Source organism: Lichenostomus cassidix, chromosome 3 (assembly GCF_008360975.1).
Source record: "Lichenostomus cassidix isolate B80296 chromosome 3, HeHo_3.0, whole genome shotgun sequence".
Taxonomy (NCBI): domain Eukaryota; kingdom Metazoa; phylum Chordata; class Aves; order Passeriformes; family Meliphagidae; genus Lichenostomus; species Lichenostomus cassidix.
The window spans coordinates 16768739-16782310 of NC_139483.1; the positions used below are offsets into that span (position 1 = coordinate 16768739).

The 13572-nt window shown below is 45.7% G+C and overlaps 2 protein-coding genes across 10 annotated transcripts in view; one reads left to right on the top strand and one right to left on the bottom strand.

Annotated features, from left to right (window-relative positions):
- Positions 1-12088, bottom strand: part of LOC146439171 (uncharacterized) — a 31725-nt gene extending 19637 nt beyond the window's left edge. For 6 of the 9 annotated variants that reach the window (XR_014850692.1, XR_014850691.1, XR_014850690.1 and 3 more), the window contains exon 1: positions 11206-12088. Coding sequence is in view for 6 of the 9 variants with exons in the window: in XM_085054703.1 (XP_084910829.1) it covers positions 11206-12088 (883 nt within the window). In the remaining 3 variants the exon portion in view is untranslated. Of the gene's footprint in view, positions 1-386; positions 584-2546; positions 10926-11194 lie in introns of those variants that run through there. The other 3 variants (XM_085054705.1, XM_085054701.1, XM_085054706.1) reach the window with 3 other exon arrangements.
- Positions 12087-13572, top strand: part of WDR26 (WD repeat domain 26) — a 31524-nt gene continuing 30038 nt past the window's right edge. Inside the window, exon 1 of the mRNA XM_085054699.1 lies at positions 12087-12448. Within this exon, the coding sequence (XP_084910825.1) occupies positions 12087-12448 (362 nt within the window). The remainder of the gene's footprint in view (positions 12449-13572) is intronic.

Here is a 13572-nt window from a genome sequence, read left to right on the forward strand (position 1 = left end):
ACAGAAGTAGGGCTCACTTTGCCTGGGCCTGTTGGAATTACTGATACATGGATGTTAAAAGCACTGCATTTATGCTATGTAATGCAATGTAATGTCAGATTGTGGCTACTACTGCATACCTTCCTTAGGAAACAGAAAAAATAACCTCCAGGAATTCTACACAAAGTATTACCGAAAACTATGGCAGAAAAGGAGATGTTAAAAAAGGAGAGTGTGATACATCACACTGAGAATGCTCCTGTGCTGCTCACATGTCAAACCACATTGACAATCACTGAATACAGACCTGGCCACAGAGTGGGGTCCCACAGTGTGTGTTGGCAATTGCATCACCTGTGCTACATATTCTGAATAACTTTGGTTCAACTACCTGCCTTATTACTCACCTAACCCTGTAGTTAAACGCAGGATACAGCTGCACAGCTCAGCACAGCACTCCTACCGAGTAACTCCAAAACAAGATGCTGTAGAGGTGTGTCACCAGGGTGCTCCACCCGGATAATGAGCACAGCAGCCAGCTGGGAAGGTGGGCTGAGGCAGGAGACCTGCATCTTCCATAGCCCCAGCCCACTGTTGAGTGTCCCTGGAGGAATGGGAATGAGGAACAGGTCAAATGTTAGACACATCTCACTTCAAAGACTTTAAGAAACAGCCTTTTGATGTCTATGTAGCACATATGGATGTAAAGATAAGATCTGCTTCTCTTTTAACTGAGGGACCTCTCAAAGTCAGATTCCAGTCCTCCCTGTTCATAGCTGCCCAAATTGCTCTTCTTCTGCAGAGCTAAAATGGCGGCAATGTGACCAGAGTCACAACAAATTGAGTGCTATGTTGTTGTTGATTAATTACATCATTCAGCACATCCTCATTTGTTTCAGTGGACCCTATGTCGCCCCACACAGGTAAGAATTACAAAAAATGTGCACTGAAGCCCGTAGAGCTTACACATGTGTAAGCTGGTCTTAAAAAAATGTAAATCTCATTTTGGTAAACAAAAAACAGGCCCAATATGCCATCTACCTGGATTTATTAAAATAGCAATCTATGCCAAATACTACTTGGGTTAATCACCATGAGTCACACCCAGTGAACCTCACTCTGATATTCCTTATTCTTCCTCACATAAAACTTCTGCAGTGTAAAGAGAGCAGGATTAGGCCAAACAATTCCATGAACTCATTAGCTTCACACCACAAACACAAATCAGGCACGCGTAAGAATAAAGAGCCAGTTTGGCGAGATACCATGATGCCAAGTCAGGTCAGTCAGGTTATAATAATTTTTAATTAACACTCTTCCAAGTTTCAGTGTTATTTATTTGCATGCCAGTGTCACTCAGAACAATACAATCCTCTTTCCTCCCTATGAAAACCTTTGAAAAAACTGAAAGAAAAACTTGCAGCCTGAACTGTACAAAAAGAAATCCAACGTAATGACAAATAAAAATGATAGTTGAGTTTGAAAATCCTTAATGAAAACATCTTTAGAGATGAGAAGACCGATATATATCCACTGATGAAGAAAAGCATTAATCAGCATAGGGTGAACACCACAGAAGACATGATTTCTACTATTCCATCTATTTTTTATTATGTTTATCCAAGCAGCAAAAATTCCCCATCTCAGAGGCTTTATATTGCCTTGCCCCTGAAAATGCTCCCTTTTGAAACATGGCTTGTGCTATTCCCTAAGGAATACAAAGGTCCAATGTAAAATTCAGCTCGTTGAGCATTGTAGAAGGTTTCATTAAAAAAATCCTATTTTTATTCTGTTTAGAAAATGCCTGATAGTGCAATAACTATGCACTATTTATTAATCAAGATTTGTTTCAAAAACAAAGTCATGGAAGCAGTTGTTAACGATGTGAATCAGTCTCAATTTACTGTCTTCAGAGCATCTGTAATTGAAAAAATTCAGCCCAAATATCCACGTTAAATTATTTACAATTTATATTAACATTTATAGGTATATGTGTTTTATAGGCAAAATGATAAAAACCATTTAAAGGTATTGAAAGGCATAGCTAAAATTGCTATTCCTATGACAAACATTAGAACGTGAGTAAAGTAGCATAGTCTCATTTTTCACATAATATTTGCAATATATTTCATTAACATTATTTGTATTTTGTCAAAAATATTGATAAAAACATAAATATTTAATAGATTTTAAAAGTAAGGTATATAGTAATATACCAGTTCTGTGTAGGAGACAGATTAAGGATGTTTTAGCATCAAATAACTCATAAGATTTCAGTGAAAGCATAATGTGTTCATACCAGACATTTGGGGATATCTGTATGGTTGAGCTTCTGGAATAATGAAGTAGATGATCCTAAGTCCCTATTCAGTGTTGAAACAATGCTATCAAAATATTGCTGTAGAAAGCATGCAATACCTGTTAAGGAGCAAGCGACCTTATAAAATATAAAAATTAATATGACAAATGCATGGGTTTAGTGAACAAAAGTGCCAATTTAAAGTTTTGTTGAAAAGCCCTTCTTTTCAAGATGGTATACCTGTATTTCTTCTTCTTCTTCTTTTTTTTTTTTTTTTTTAAGGGCTGAGAGATTGTAGGAATAAAGAGAAATTGATGGCAGTTTTGTATATACAGAAGGCTTACTGTATTTAATCAGTAAGGCTTTTACACTTTCATCTTGCTTTTTGTTCCTGTGATAGTATTTCTAGAATAATTTTAATAGTGGGCATACTTTTGAAGTAACAAAACTAATTGAGCATCAGTGACTACCCTTTACTATCTAATGAACTGCACACAGACTCTGGCTGGGCCCAAGAGTCACAAGACACATACCCTGAAGAATCAAGAGGATAGAGAGCTCTGGGAGCAGCTTCAAGATAACATGTGGTAGGTCTAGACCCTCTGAGATCCCCAAAGATCATCCTCAGATCCTTCCTGGCAATGTCCTGAGAGACCTGCTGCTTCTTCAGGTGACCTGTCAACACTGGCCTGAGCATCCCTGGCTGGCTGGTTTCCTCCCACAGCTGAGTCTTAGGAACCATTATGACCCTGAGGACAGATGATGACAGATGACCAAGAAGGGATATGACAGCACAGCTCTGCAATCCACGAGCCACAGGCTAGCCTCCCAGTAACACAGGAGTGTTTCACTGCCACAGCTCACTCTGGCTGTCAGTGGCACATTGGCACTTCCCACCCAATATGACACTGCTTTGATTTTCAAATCTACAATGACAGTGGCAGAATTTAGGCCAGAATTCCTCTTTTAAAAGAGGAAAACCTCTTTTAACTCTACTCACCTACTAGTTAGTGATGTACTCTAATGTAGCAGGGCTAAGCTCCTGCAGTGTCACTGCAAGACAGCAGAAAGCTATACATCCCATGGTATGATAAGGATCTGGGATGAATCACCTTTGTGGCTGCCTCCACCTCTCCAGAGGAAGCCTAGAAAAATAGCATGGGCCAACTGCTTAACTTAAGAGATGTACAAAGTCAAGTGAGATTAATCCCACGAACTATGTTTTTCAAAAAGAAAGTTATCACGGTTTTCCTGCTTAACACTGTTGTTACAATAAAAACAGCAAAGCAGATTTATCAAGCTATCTACTTTGCATTTGTGTCAATGCTCCTGGCAAAATGAAATTAGTTCTGTTCAGCTGTGTCTTTGGCACTGCACATTTTGGCAGGGGACTCCTAACAACACATGGGTATTCTTTTAGCTTCAGGGAGAAAAGTCTTTGTTTTTTAGGACAGAAAGCTTGAGCTCATTTCAGGATGCATTGTGAGGTTTTCAGAGGCCACGGTGTGCAATATAATTAGTTACTTCTAGGTGACAGATTTGTTATAATTCATAAAAACAGGTTCCAACTGTGAAAATGCAGTAAACAGTACTGCCCACAGAAGCATGTCTATGTATGCACTGAAATATTTAAAAGACCAAGCCTTTGATCCCAATTTTACAAAACTCCCCTTTCCTCCTTCCAGCTGGAACTACTTCCCACCATGCCTCCCAGCAATGAGAGTATCCAGCAGAAGATGATCCTCTCTCAGATGTGGCACTCTGAAGAAGGGCTATTAAATTATTAGTTACTTACAAAGAAGGTGTTTGTATTTATAGAATATGAGGAACTACCTCGAAAATTCTACAGATGTAATTGTGTATTGTATCATCTTGTCCTGATGGATAAAAATAGGAATGACAGCATCTAGGGTGTCCTGCCCATTAGCCCAACTGGTGATGAGTAATGCAGCCAAACAAATGCCAGTAGAGCCTACCTACCACACCATGCTTCAGAAACCCTCTTGGCACTCTAAGAGAGAAGCCACAAAAGCATAAAGGTTTAATCTGCATGTATTTGAAATTATTGTATTATTCATGAGGCAAAGATTCAAATAAGGTGTATTAATTGCTCCAAACATGTCTTAGGAAAAAACTATCCCTGCCTAAAGTACATAGATTGTACCCTCTTCAAAAAATACCCCAAGTATTATAGAAAATTTGGTGAATATTACACTTTCAATTTGAGAAATCAGGTTGGTTTAGTACAAAAAACCCAAGTATATTAGTCAAAGACAAAACAAATGAACTCTCTGGTAGTAGGAGCCTTTGGAAAAAGATCTGAAGAAACTCTTCTGGAAATCATAATGCAATGTTTAAAGGTCATTGGATCACATGGGTTTAACATGCTGCCTGCTGTTATCTTCAGACAGAACTTGTGTCTTGCATGAGTGTCCTTCTGAAAGCCTGAGCAATCAGCCTTCAATACTGTGCAATGCTCTTTCCCACTCCTGCATCTCAGGTCAGTCTAGTTCTGGAACAACACTCCTTTTCAAGCACACAGAAAAAATATTTTTGTGCCAGGTTATTGGGGGTGTCTTGGGTTCTTTATTATTGTAGCTATGTGAAACTTCATGAGGTCTTAAGTCTGAGAGTAAGTGCCAGAGCTGATGCACCAGAAAACAGATTAGATGAAGTAGTGAAGACTTTTTACTATATCAATATATGGAGCCACACAAAGGAATCTTTTCTCTAATATTGTGGCTCTTTATTTCTGATGTAAATACTATGCACCAAAAAGGATGCAGAAGCTTGTACAGAAAACTGTATTTTAAGTAAAGGTACAGTTACAAGAAAAACTAATGATTTCCCTTAAAATGAGGGGCACTTTAAAAGTAGTGCAATTACATTCTTGTGACACTAGCCTTTAATCTCTTGCCCAAAGTAAGGAGGGTCTGGTTCATTTGCTTTTTTAAACACGGACTTGGAAAAGCGTATATTCCTGATTAAGAAGGGGAAAAAATTAGTAAGTAATCCCAGGGCTCCAAGGAGCTATTCACAAACTTAATGTTAAGATGTAATCTCCTGGTGATTACGTAATAATTTCCCCTCTCTGCCCATTCCAGAGTGGATATGAGATACTACAGTCTACATGCCTGGTCTTGAATGTTTAGTTCCAGGTGTGAGAGCTCATTGCAGTTGCCTAGAGAAAGGCCAAGTGTACATGTCATTCTGGGAGAGACAGGTCCTAGTTCTGAGGACAGACAATAGAAGGTGGTGTGTTACCCCACTCAGGGTTAGGCTCTAGGAGCTTTGTGGGAGTTGGCAGACACAATTAGCAAGCCTGAAATAACAACTGCCTTGAGAGCCAGCAAGAAGTAAAAGGCAGGGGAGCAGCCCTCAAGTAGGAAAAGTAAAATAACTGCAACAATAGAAGGACAAATCTAATCTCACATAAAAACACTGATAACCCATCTGAGACCTGGATGTGAAATCGACACACTGGTATTAAGGAACACAGACCACAAGAAACAGCAAGCTTGGAAACCTTCATGGAACAAAATTGGCTTTTCTGTGGAATATCTGCCAGCTCCTGCTGCACACAGTGGTCAGAAGTGAACATTTATGCCTATCAAGATGTGGAGAAAAAAGAAAGAAAAATCCATTCTGCCCATTGCAAATCCATTGAAGCACTGACATGGTGGCCTACTGTCTTTCCAAACCTACCTAACTTCCAAACATATCTGAAAATGACTGATATATCACAGTATGCATACACAAATTTTGCAAGGTGATATCTAGGATAGTCCCAGACAGATAAATCATGCATGCAAAGCAAGTCTGACATGTCGGATTCACAGCATATGCAACGTTGTCTTGCTCAGAGAAGTTGCACAGTAAGTACCAGTCTGGCATCACATCTCTTGCACATGCATGTTTTATCTGTTCTTACAGGAAAGTCTCAGTTCTCCCAATACATGGCATCCTGCACATCCAGAAAGACACCTATGGCAACAGAAATACAGGGAAAACCATGCCATATATGCTCTTCCTATGAGAAATTGCACTGACCATGCAAAAATATGACACATGCTGTATTAAACAGGACGTTCTGTACCACATGGGCTCCTCAGCACGTTCTGACATTTATTTGTGTGACCACACCACTCTGTGCTTGCCCAGGAGAGTGCAGAGGTCAACATCAGTGTGTGTGCACATGAGTTTGGTGGACAGAAGACACTGTGTGATTACCTAATATTTAATTAAGTTGCAACGATAGCACTTCTGCCCTTATCCTTGCCACACAAGCTCAGCTACAAAGCAACTTGATGGCTGAACTGAAGCTTTGGGACATAATATCAGTAACCTCTGAGACATGGCAATTACCAAGTCACCAATACTGTTCCACCCATAACACAATTATATTCTTGTAGAAAGTATATCTATAATCACAGCAAAATTAAAGTTGGGCGAGATACTTTGCAGGTCACTGGCTCAACATCCTGCTCCCTCCACAGCTATCTTCAAAGATAAACTAAGCTGCTCAAAGCCTTGTCCTGTCTAGTTTTATCTTCATGAATGTAAAGTCCACAGCCACTCTGGGAAAGTGTTGTGTTACTTGACCACTCTCACATTGAACTTTTGTTTTCTTGTACACAATTGGAATATCTGTGGGTGCAACTTCTCACTTTTGTCTCTCATCCTGCTGGTGCACATCTCAGAAAGAAGCCTTGTGCCACCTTCCCTATAATTCCCTGTGGGAAGGTGCACACTGTAATTAGATCCTGGTGTGGCCAAACCCACTTCCTCACCCAGCACGTGCTCCAGCCCCTACCACCTCAGCAGCCTGTACTGAACTGGCTGTTCCCAAACTGGACAGTGTGTGTCCAGCATGGCCTCACCAGTGCTGCACACAGAGCTTGTACTTGCTAGGTATATGGATAATGCAGCCCTGCAGGTGTTGAAATCCCATGAGGAATTTCTTTTGTCCACCAGGATGGCCAGGCCCTTCTCTGCTGGGCTTCTTCCAAGACAGCTGGTTCTCAGCCTGTAGTGTCCTATGAGGATAATCTGTCCCACATTCAGGACTTTGCCCTTATCTCTGTTGACCAGCACAAGGTTCTCACTGGCCCACTCCTGCAGCTTGGCAAGCCTATTCTGACTGACAGCTGTGGCCTCCTGTGTATTAACTGATCTGCCCAGCTTGGCATTGGGATCAGCTGAAAACTTGCTGAGGGAGCATTCTGTACCACCCCCTGCACAGTGAACATGTCAAACAAGCCTTGCTCCAGTATTGACCCCTGATCCCTCCTAACTGGGCATCAGTCAAGACTTCAAACCAGTGAGACACTACCCTTCAAGCCTGGTGGTACAGCCAGTTTTTCACACACATAGTCTGCCCACACCACTCACATCTCCCCAGTTACAAGGTTATCAGGGAAATCTACCAACAGCCCTAATAAAGGTAAGCTTAAATGGCATACTCTGCTTTACCCTTGCTCACTAAGCTGAAAGTCAGTGACATTGGGTCAGACACAACTGAACTTAAACGTGTAACATTTGCCTTCGTTCAGTCACCAACAGTTTTCTAAATGCCATGGCCTTTCAAATGTCCTAAGGTGTGAGCACAAAACAAAACTGGCCAGCTCTCTCAACACTCAGACGAGTGCCATCTAGTCCACTGGACTTGTATAAGCCCACTTTGATAGAGTGGATTTTCTGTAGGTAGTTTCTCTCCTCTGCCCAAACCTTGCTACCAGCCACAGAAGCTTGGGAGATGTGGAAGGGTTTTTTTCCAGCCAAGTCCAAGGTGAAAGAGGCCTTGAGTACCTCAACCTTTTCCTTGACCTTTATGGCCAGTTCAATCATTCAGTTCTGCAGCAGGCCCACATTTTCCCTTGTCTTCCTTTTGCTGACAATTCACCTGCAAAAGCCCTTTCTGCTACCTTTCATATTGTCTTTCAGCTGCAACTCCAGCCAAGTTTTGGCCTTCCATATTCCACCCCTCTACTAAAATACTGACCTCCTCTGTCCTCCTCTGCATGAAGTGACAGAATCTCAGACCAGTGTAATTTGCCTACTATCTGCTGAATGATTTCTAGAAATGCTGTTTAAAGAAGGTACTTATCTTTCATCCTTATCTCATTTTTTGGAAGTTACAAGCATATCCAGGTGCCTGTTCAAGCATTTATTTAGCTGGTACCGTGGAAAATGCCATTGTTCTAAATTATTCTTTCTTCCTTTGTTCTTTGTTGTTAGTTGGTTTGTTTCCAGTAACCTCAAATTTGGTACAGAAGAAAAGTATACACACCTGATAGGGAATCAAACAATTACCTTCATCATGCAGCTTTGACTACCAAGCCGTCTCTCGAGGATTTTCTCTAATATTTTGTAGTATTACAGCTCTGCCAAAGCAGCCTCACACGGTTATTATCAAACAACCCAGGCCCTTAATGAGAGTTCCTTCCTATTATTCAGATCTGGACTATGTGCTCCATCCTCCTCTAAAGCAAAATGGGGGGAGAAAAAAGTTAAAAAAAAAAAAAAGAGCTAAATTAGCCCAAGTTTTATTGGTTCTAGTCAGCCTATAAATTATAGATTCAAGGAGTCCCTTTTTTCCTTTTTAATTTTCCAGACCTATAAAATGGAAGTTTTTCTTCCTTTTCAAGAATTTGGTTTTAGTCTAGAATGTCCCAAGACAGTTTGCTTACACTTAGAGATACCACCTGCTTAACATATTCTACATTGGCCATTTTATTGGTTGTTTTTGACAATGAGTGATCAGCCTCTTCAGTTTTCTGAACTGTCCAATAACTAAGAAGTGTTTCTGCAACATTTGTCTGTTAAAGGTGTGGGTCTGTACAATAGGAAGTAGTTTGAATTACAGTATAGTCAGAATTGTACACATTCTGCATAGTTATGTATTACATCTCTGTTTCAGTAACAGGGCTGATATTACAACTGTATTTAAGGTTGCCTAAATTTCTCTTCAAAATTCCTCTTCTGGGTGTTTATAAGTTTGTAATTTTTTATAGCTGAATTGTGGCATTAATTCGCTACTTTTGGGAAACTTTGAAGCTGCCTGACTATGATGAATGCACACTTCTGTTATTATAATAGAGTAATCTGTTAATCTGTCACAAGTGAGATGTGTTTTGTATTTACCAGTTGGTTCTCTAATTGCTCAAAAAGCTGCACACTTATTTGGATTATTAAATCTGCCCTCTCTCATCTGGGTGCAGAATACAATCAGATCCAAATCAGGGCTTAGCTGATGAAAAACTAACAAAGCATGGTGCCATTACCCCTCTCACAATTCTCTTTTCCCTGTGACTGCACCAGCCCCAGACCTGTCTCCCAAGATCCCCTCCCAGTGACTAGGAAAAGCCTAGGAGAAGTAAAAACCATCTCTATGACTAGGAAAGCTATAGGTGACAAAGGAGGACAGGAACAGAAGGAGGGAAGGGGGTTTTATCATCCCCCACTCCTGGACAATGAGGCACAGGGCAGGAAAGAATGATGAGCAACTTCACCTTCCTGAAAACCTAGCCTTCATCTTTAAAGTTCACTTTCAGGTGCCTTCACAGGGTCTGCACTGCTCTCTGTACTGTTCCTGTCATCTTTGAATTCCAATTCTTTGAATTACAGACTCAGTGATGGCATCTGGGGAGGAGCAAGAAAGAACTCAAGAATGCTGAAAACACAGAACAATGGAAAAGAGAGTATAAACAGTAATGAAGTGGCTAAACAACAAGCCTTGTGCTCTCTAGCAGTGGTTGGTGAGCTAAACACACAAAATCAACATTCCCCTCTCTGGAAGGCCAATGTTGAATTTAACCCTACAGCCACACCTGGGCAGAGGTCAGGGACAAAGCTCTTTCCAACCTTTCCCTCTGGCGTAAGAGTGCTTTGGCTGTTATCAGCCAAATATCTTCTGCAGCCTCTAAAGAGGGCCAAGGTATCTGCTTCAGTTGGCCAGGCCTCCATGAGGTCTCATCTCCTTCTCTGGTTTCATTCCTTTAATGCATTTTGTCCCTTCATGGAGTTTTCTCCACTGGTCTTGGGCCTGTGGTTTCCCTCAGCTGGACTTCTTCAAAGTTCCACTCAAAAGAAAGCACTAGTGTTCAAAGTTATGGTTTAACCTAAGTCAGTACTCCTAAAACCTTAGCTTCTGAAGGGGAAGATAATTAGATATTAACCTCAGCTTTCATTAAGGAAAAAAAGTTTTGTTATTTCCCTTTGGAGAAAAGTTTGAGCAAACCAAAGACAAAAATTCTAGGCTCTAAACCAAATAACATAAAACATATTATTTCAAGATGCTATTTTTAAAGACCAAGATTTCACTCATCTCATGACTTTACCAGAGACTTGGCTCAGGATTTGAGTTTGCCTTCCATCACACAGGAGGGTTAGCAGGGAGACACCACAGGGCAGACTGGGACCCTTAAAATTCCCAGTGTCTTCCAACAGCCTTTCCTGACAAATGTGCCCCAATTCTCAACATTCCTTTGAGATCTACAAAAAAACTGCCATTTCCCCCCTTCTTTCGTGCCAATGCATGCAGTGACTACAAAAGACAAGACCAGCAGTGGGTCTGAAACCTTACAGTAACCAACCTGGGCATGACGAGGATGCAACTTCAATGAGTGTTTCCCCGTTTTCAAAAATCCTAAACATAGAATCAGGGTTGGAAAGGACCTTGAAGACCACCTAGTGCCAAGCCCCCCTGCCACGGGCTGGGGCAGTTCCCACTATCCCAGGTTGCTCGAAGCCCCATCCAACCTGGCTTTGACCACCACCAGCGCTGGGGCATCCAAACCTCCCTGGACAACCTGGCCCAGTGTCTCACCACCCTCACAGGAAAGAATTCCTTCCCAACACCCAACCTAAACTTCGCTTCTCTCAGTTCGCACCCGTTTCTCCTGGTCCAACTCGCACCAGGTAACTACCTGAGGGCGGAAACCACCCGGTCACCTCCACCGTGTCCCAGGGACAGCCGGTCCCACCGGGACACGTCGGGGCAGCCCATCGCACCTCGAACGCGACCACCCCGTCCCCTGTCCCGGCCCAGGGCTGCCAGGCGCGGGCGCACAGCGGGCACACACCCGGGACCCCCGGGACCCCCTGGGCAGGACGCCCCGGGCCCCCGCAGTGCCGCGGGACCCCGCGCGGGCGGGCGGCCAGCCGGGCGCTGCCGTTGCGGCGTCCCCGTCCCCCCCGGGGGCTGCCCCGCCGCCGCCCCCCGGCAGCCGTGGGGCCGTGCCCACCGCGGCCCCGGGCGGCGGAAGTGTGTGTAGGGGGCAGTGCAGGAATTTCCTGTGACGTCCCGGCCCGGACTCCATTAGGTGCAGCTGGGCTGAGAGGAGACAAACCCGGCGGGCAGCGAGCGGAGCGGGCCGGGCGCCTGGGGCTGCCGGGCGGGGGCTCAGGGCAGCGGCGGCCGCCATCGCCAGAGGGAGCCCCGAGCGGGCGGCGGCGCTGCCTCCGGGACCCCCGGCGGGCGCAGGGCCCCGCTCCGCCTCCCCTCGCCCCCGCCGCCTCCCCCTCCTCGCCCCCCCGGCTTCCCACCACGGCCGCTCTCGGCGAGGAAACTCTGGCCTCCGCTTCCTCCTCCTCCGACTCGGACACCGGCGGAGCCTCCCCGCCCCCGCGGAAGAAAGCCCGGGCCTCCCCGGCGGCGGCGGTGGAGGGAGCAGGAGAGCCCGGGGCTTCCGCGGGCAGAGCAGGCCTCACCTCGTCCCAGTCCCCCTCGCTGCCCGCCGGGCTCGCCCCCGCCGCCGCCCCGCTCAGAGGCAGCAGCAGCAGCAGCGGCGGCATCGCCGGCGGCGCCATGCAGGCCAACGGGGCGGGAGGGGGTCAGCAGCAGCAGCAGCAGCCGCCGCCGCAGGGCCCGGAGCTGGGCTGCCTGGGCGCCCAGAACGGCGAGGCCTCGGCGGGCACGGCCGCCGGTGACCAGCTGGCCCACGCCAACGGGCTGCTGCCCTCGGCCAACAGCGGCGGCCCCGGCGGCGGCAGCCCCGGCGGGCTCGGTGTCAACAACGGGGTGCCCGCCGCCGGGGGGCCCGGCCCGGCCGCCGCCGAGCTGGGGGGCGGCGGCGGCGGCAGCGCCCTGAAGAAGAAGAAGCGGCTCTCGCAGTCCGACGAGGACGTGATCCGGCTGATCGGGCAGCACCTCCACGGGCTGGGGCTCAAGTAAGTGGCCGCGGTGGGCGAGTGGTAACGCTGCCGGGGCGGGGGGAGGCTCCTTCCGTCCTTCCTTGGCTGCGGCGCCCTGAGCGGAGGGTCCCCCCGGGCCGGGGCCGCCCCGCACATTCGCCCCGCCGTGCCCCGCTCCGGCCGCGGGGAGGGTCCGGCGCGGGCCCCGGGGAGGATGGGCAGCCCGAGAGGGGAGGAGGGGAGAGGAAGGGACCCCCGGCGGCGGGGGTGGGTGGCCGGCACTGCCCGGTCGCTGCCCTGTGTCTCCAGCGAGGGGAGAGCAGTGCCCGGGGGCGAGCAGAGCGGTGGGGCAGGCCCGCTCCCTGAAAAATGGAGCCGGAGATGTGTTTTCCAAGCCTGGGCCGCTGTCTAGCCAAGGGACAGGACAGGAGCTTCCCCTGCCAGGGATGGCAATATGGAAGTCGAGTTGCACACCGATAAGGGTAGATCAATACAAATGTGTTAGTGAGGGAGAAGTTATCTGGTAAACATAATGGAGCCCGCAGCTGGGCGTGGGGGGGCGGCTTTTCGCAGATGAGCTCCAAGATTTGGCTTGTCAGCTCGGAGGAAGCGACACAGAGTAAACTGCCACTTAAACAGGCTGTTTGGTTTCAGTCTGGAAACCTTTGGCCCTCTAAATGGTGAAGGCCTCTGTAGATTTGTGCTGGACACGTGTTTTTGCTAATAATCTTACTCATAAACAAGAAATGAGTATGTTGGCCTTTTGTTAAAATCAGAATAGAGAAAATAATTTCCCAGTGGAGTAGGGGAAGTCTTAAGTATGTAATCATTACACTTTATGAGTAAAGCTAAAGCTAGCCAGCATGTCATAATTTTGGAAGGAGGCTAGAGAAGTCCTGTAAAGTGCTTATGTAGCTACCACAAAAGAAGTTTTCAAAACACTGCAGAATGGGTCAACTATAAAGCATATGTTCCATAAAATAAATTGCCTCTGACACAAGAGGCAAGTTTACAGCAGCAGACAACTCGTGACTATTCATAGACGACACCACAGTAAATAAGCTATTTTTAGTATAAAAGGGGAGGGCTACAGGTTCCTGGGTTTGTTTATTTTTTTTTAAGGAGCCAGTCTTTTAAGAAGTGATGAAGGAGAAAAAATT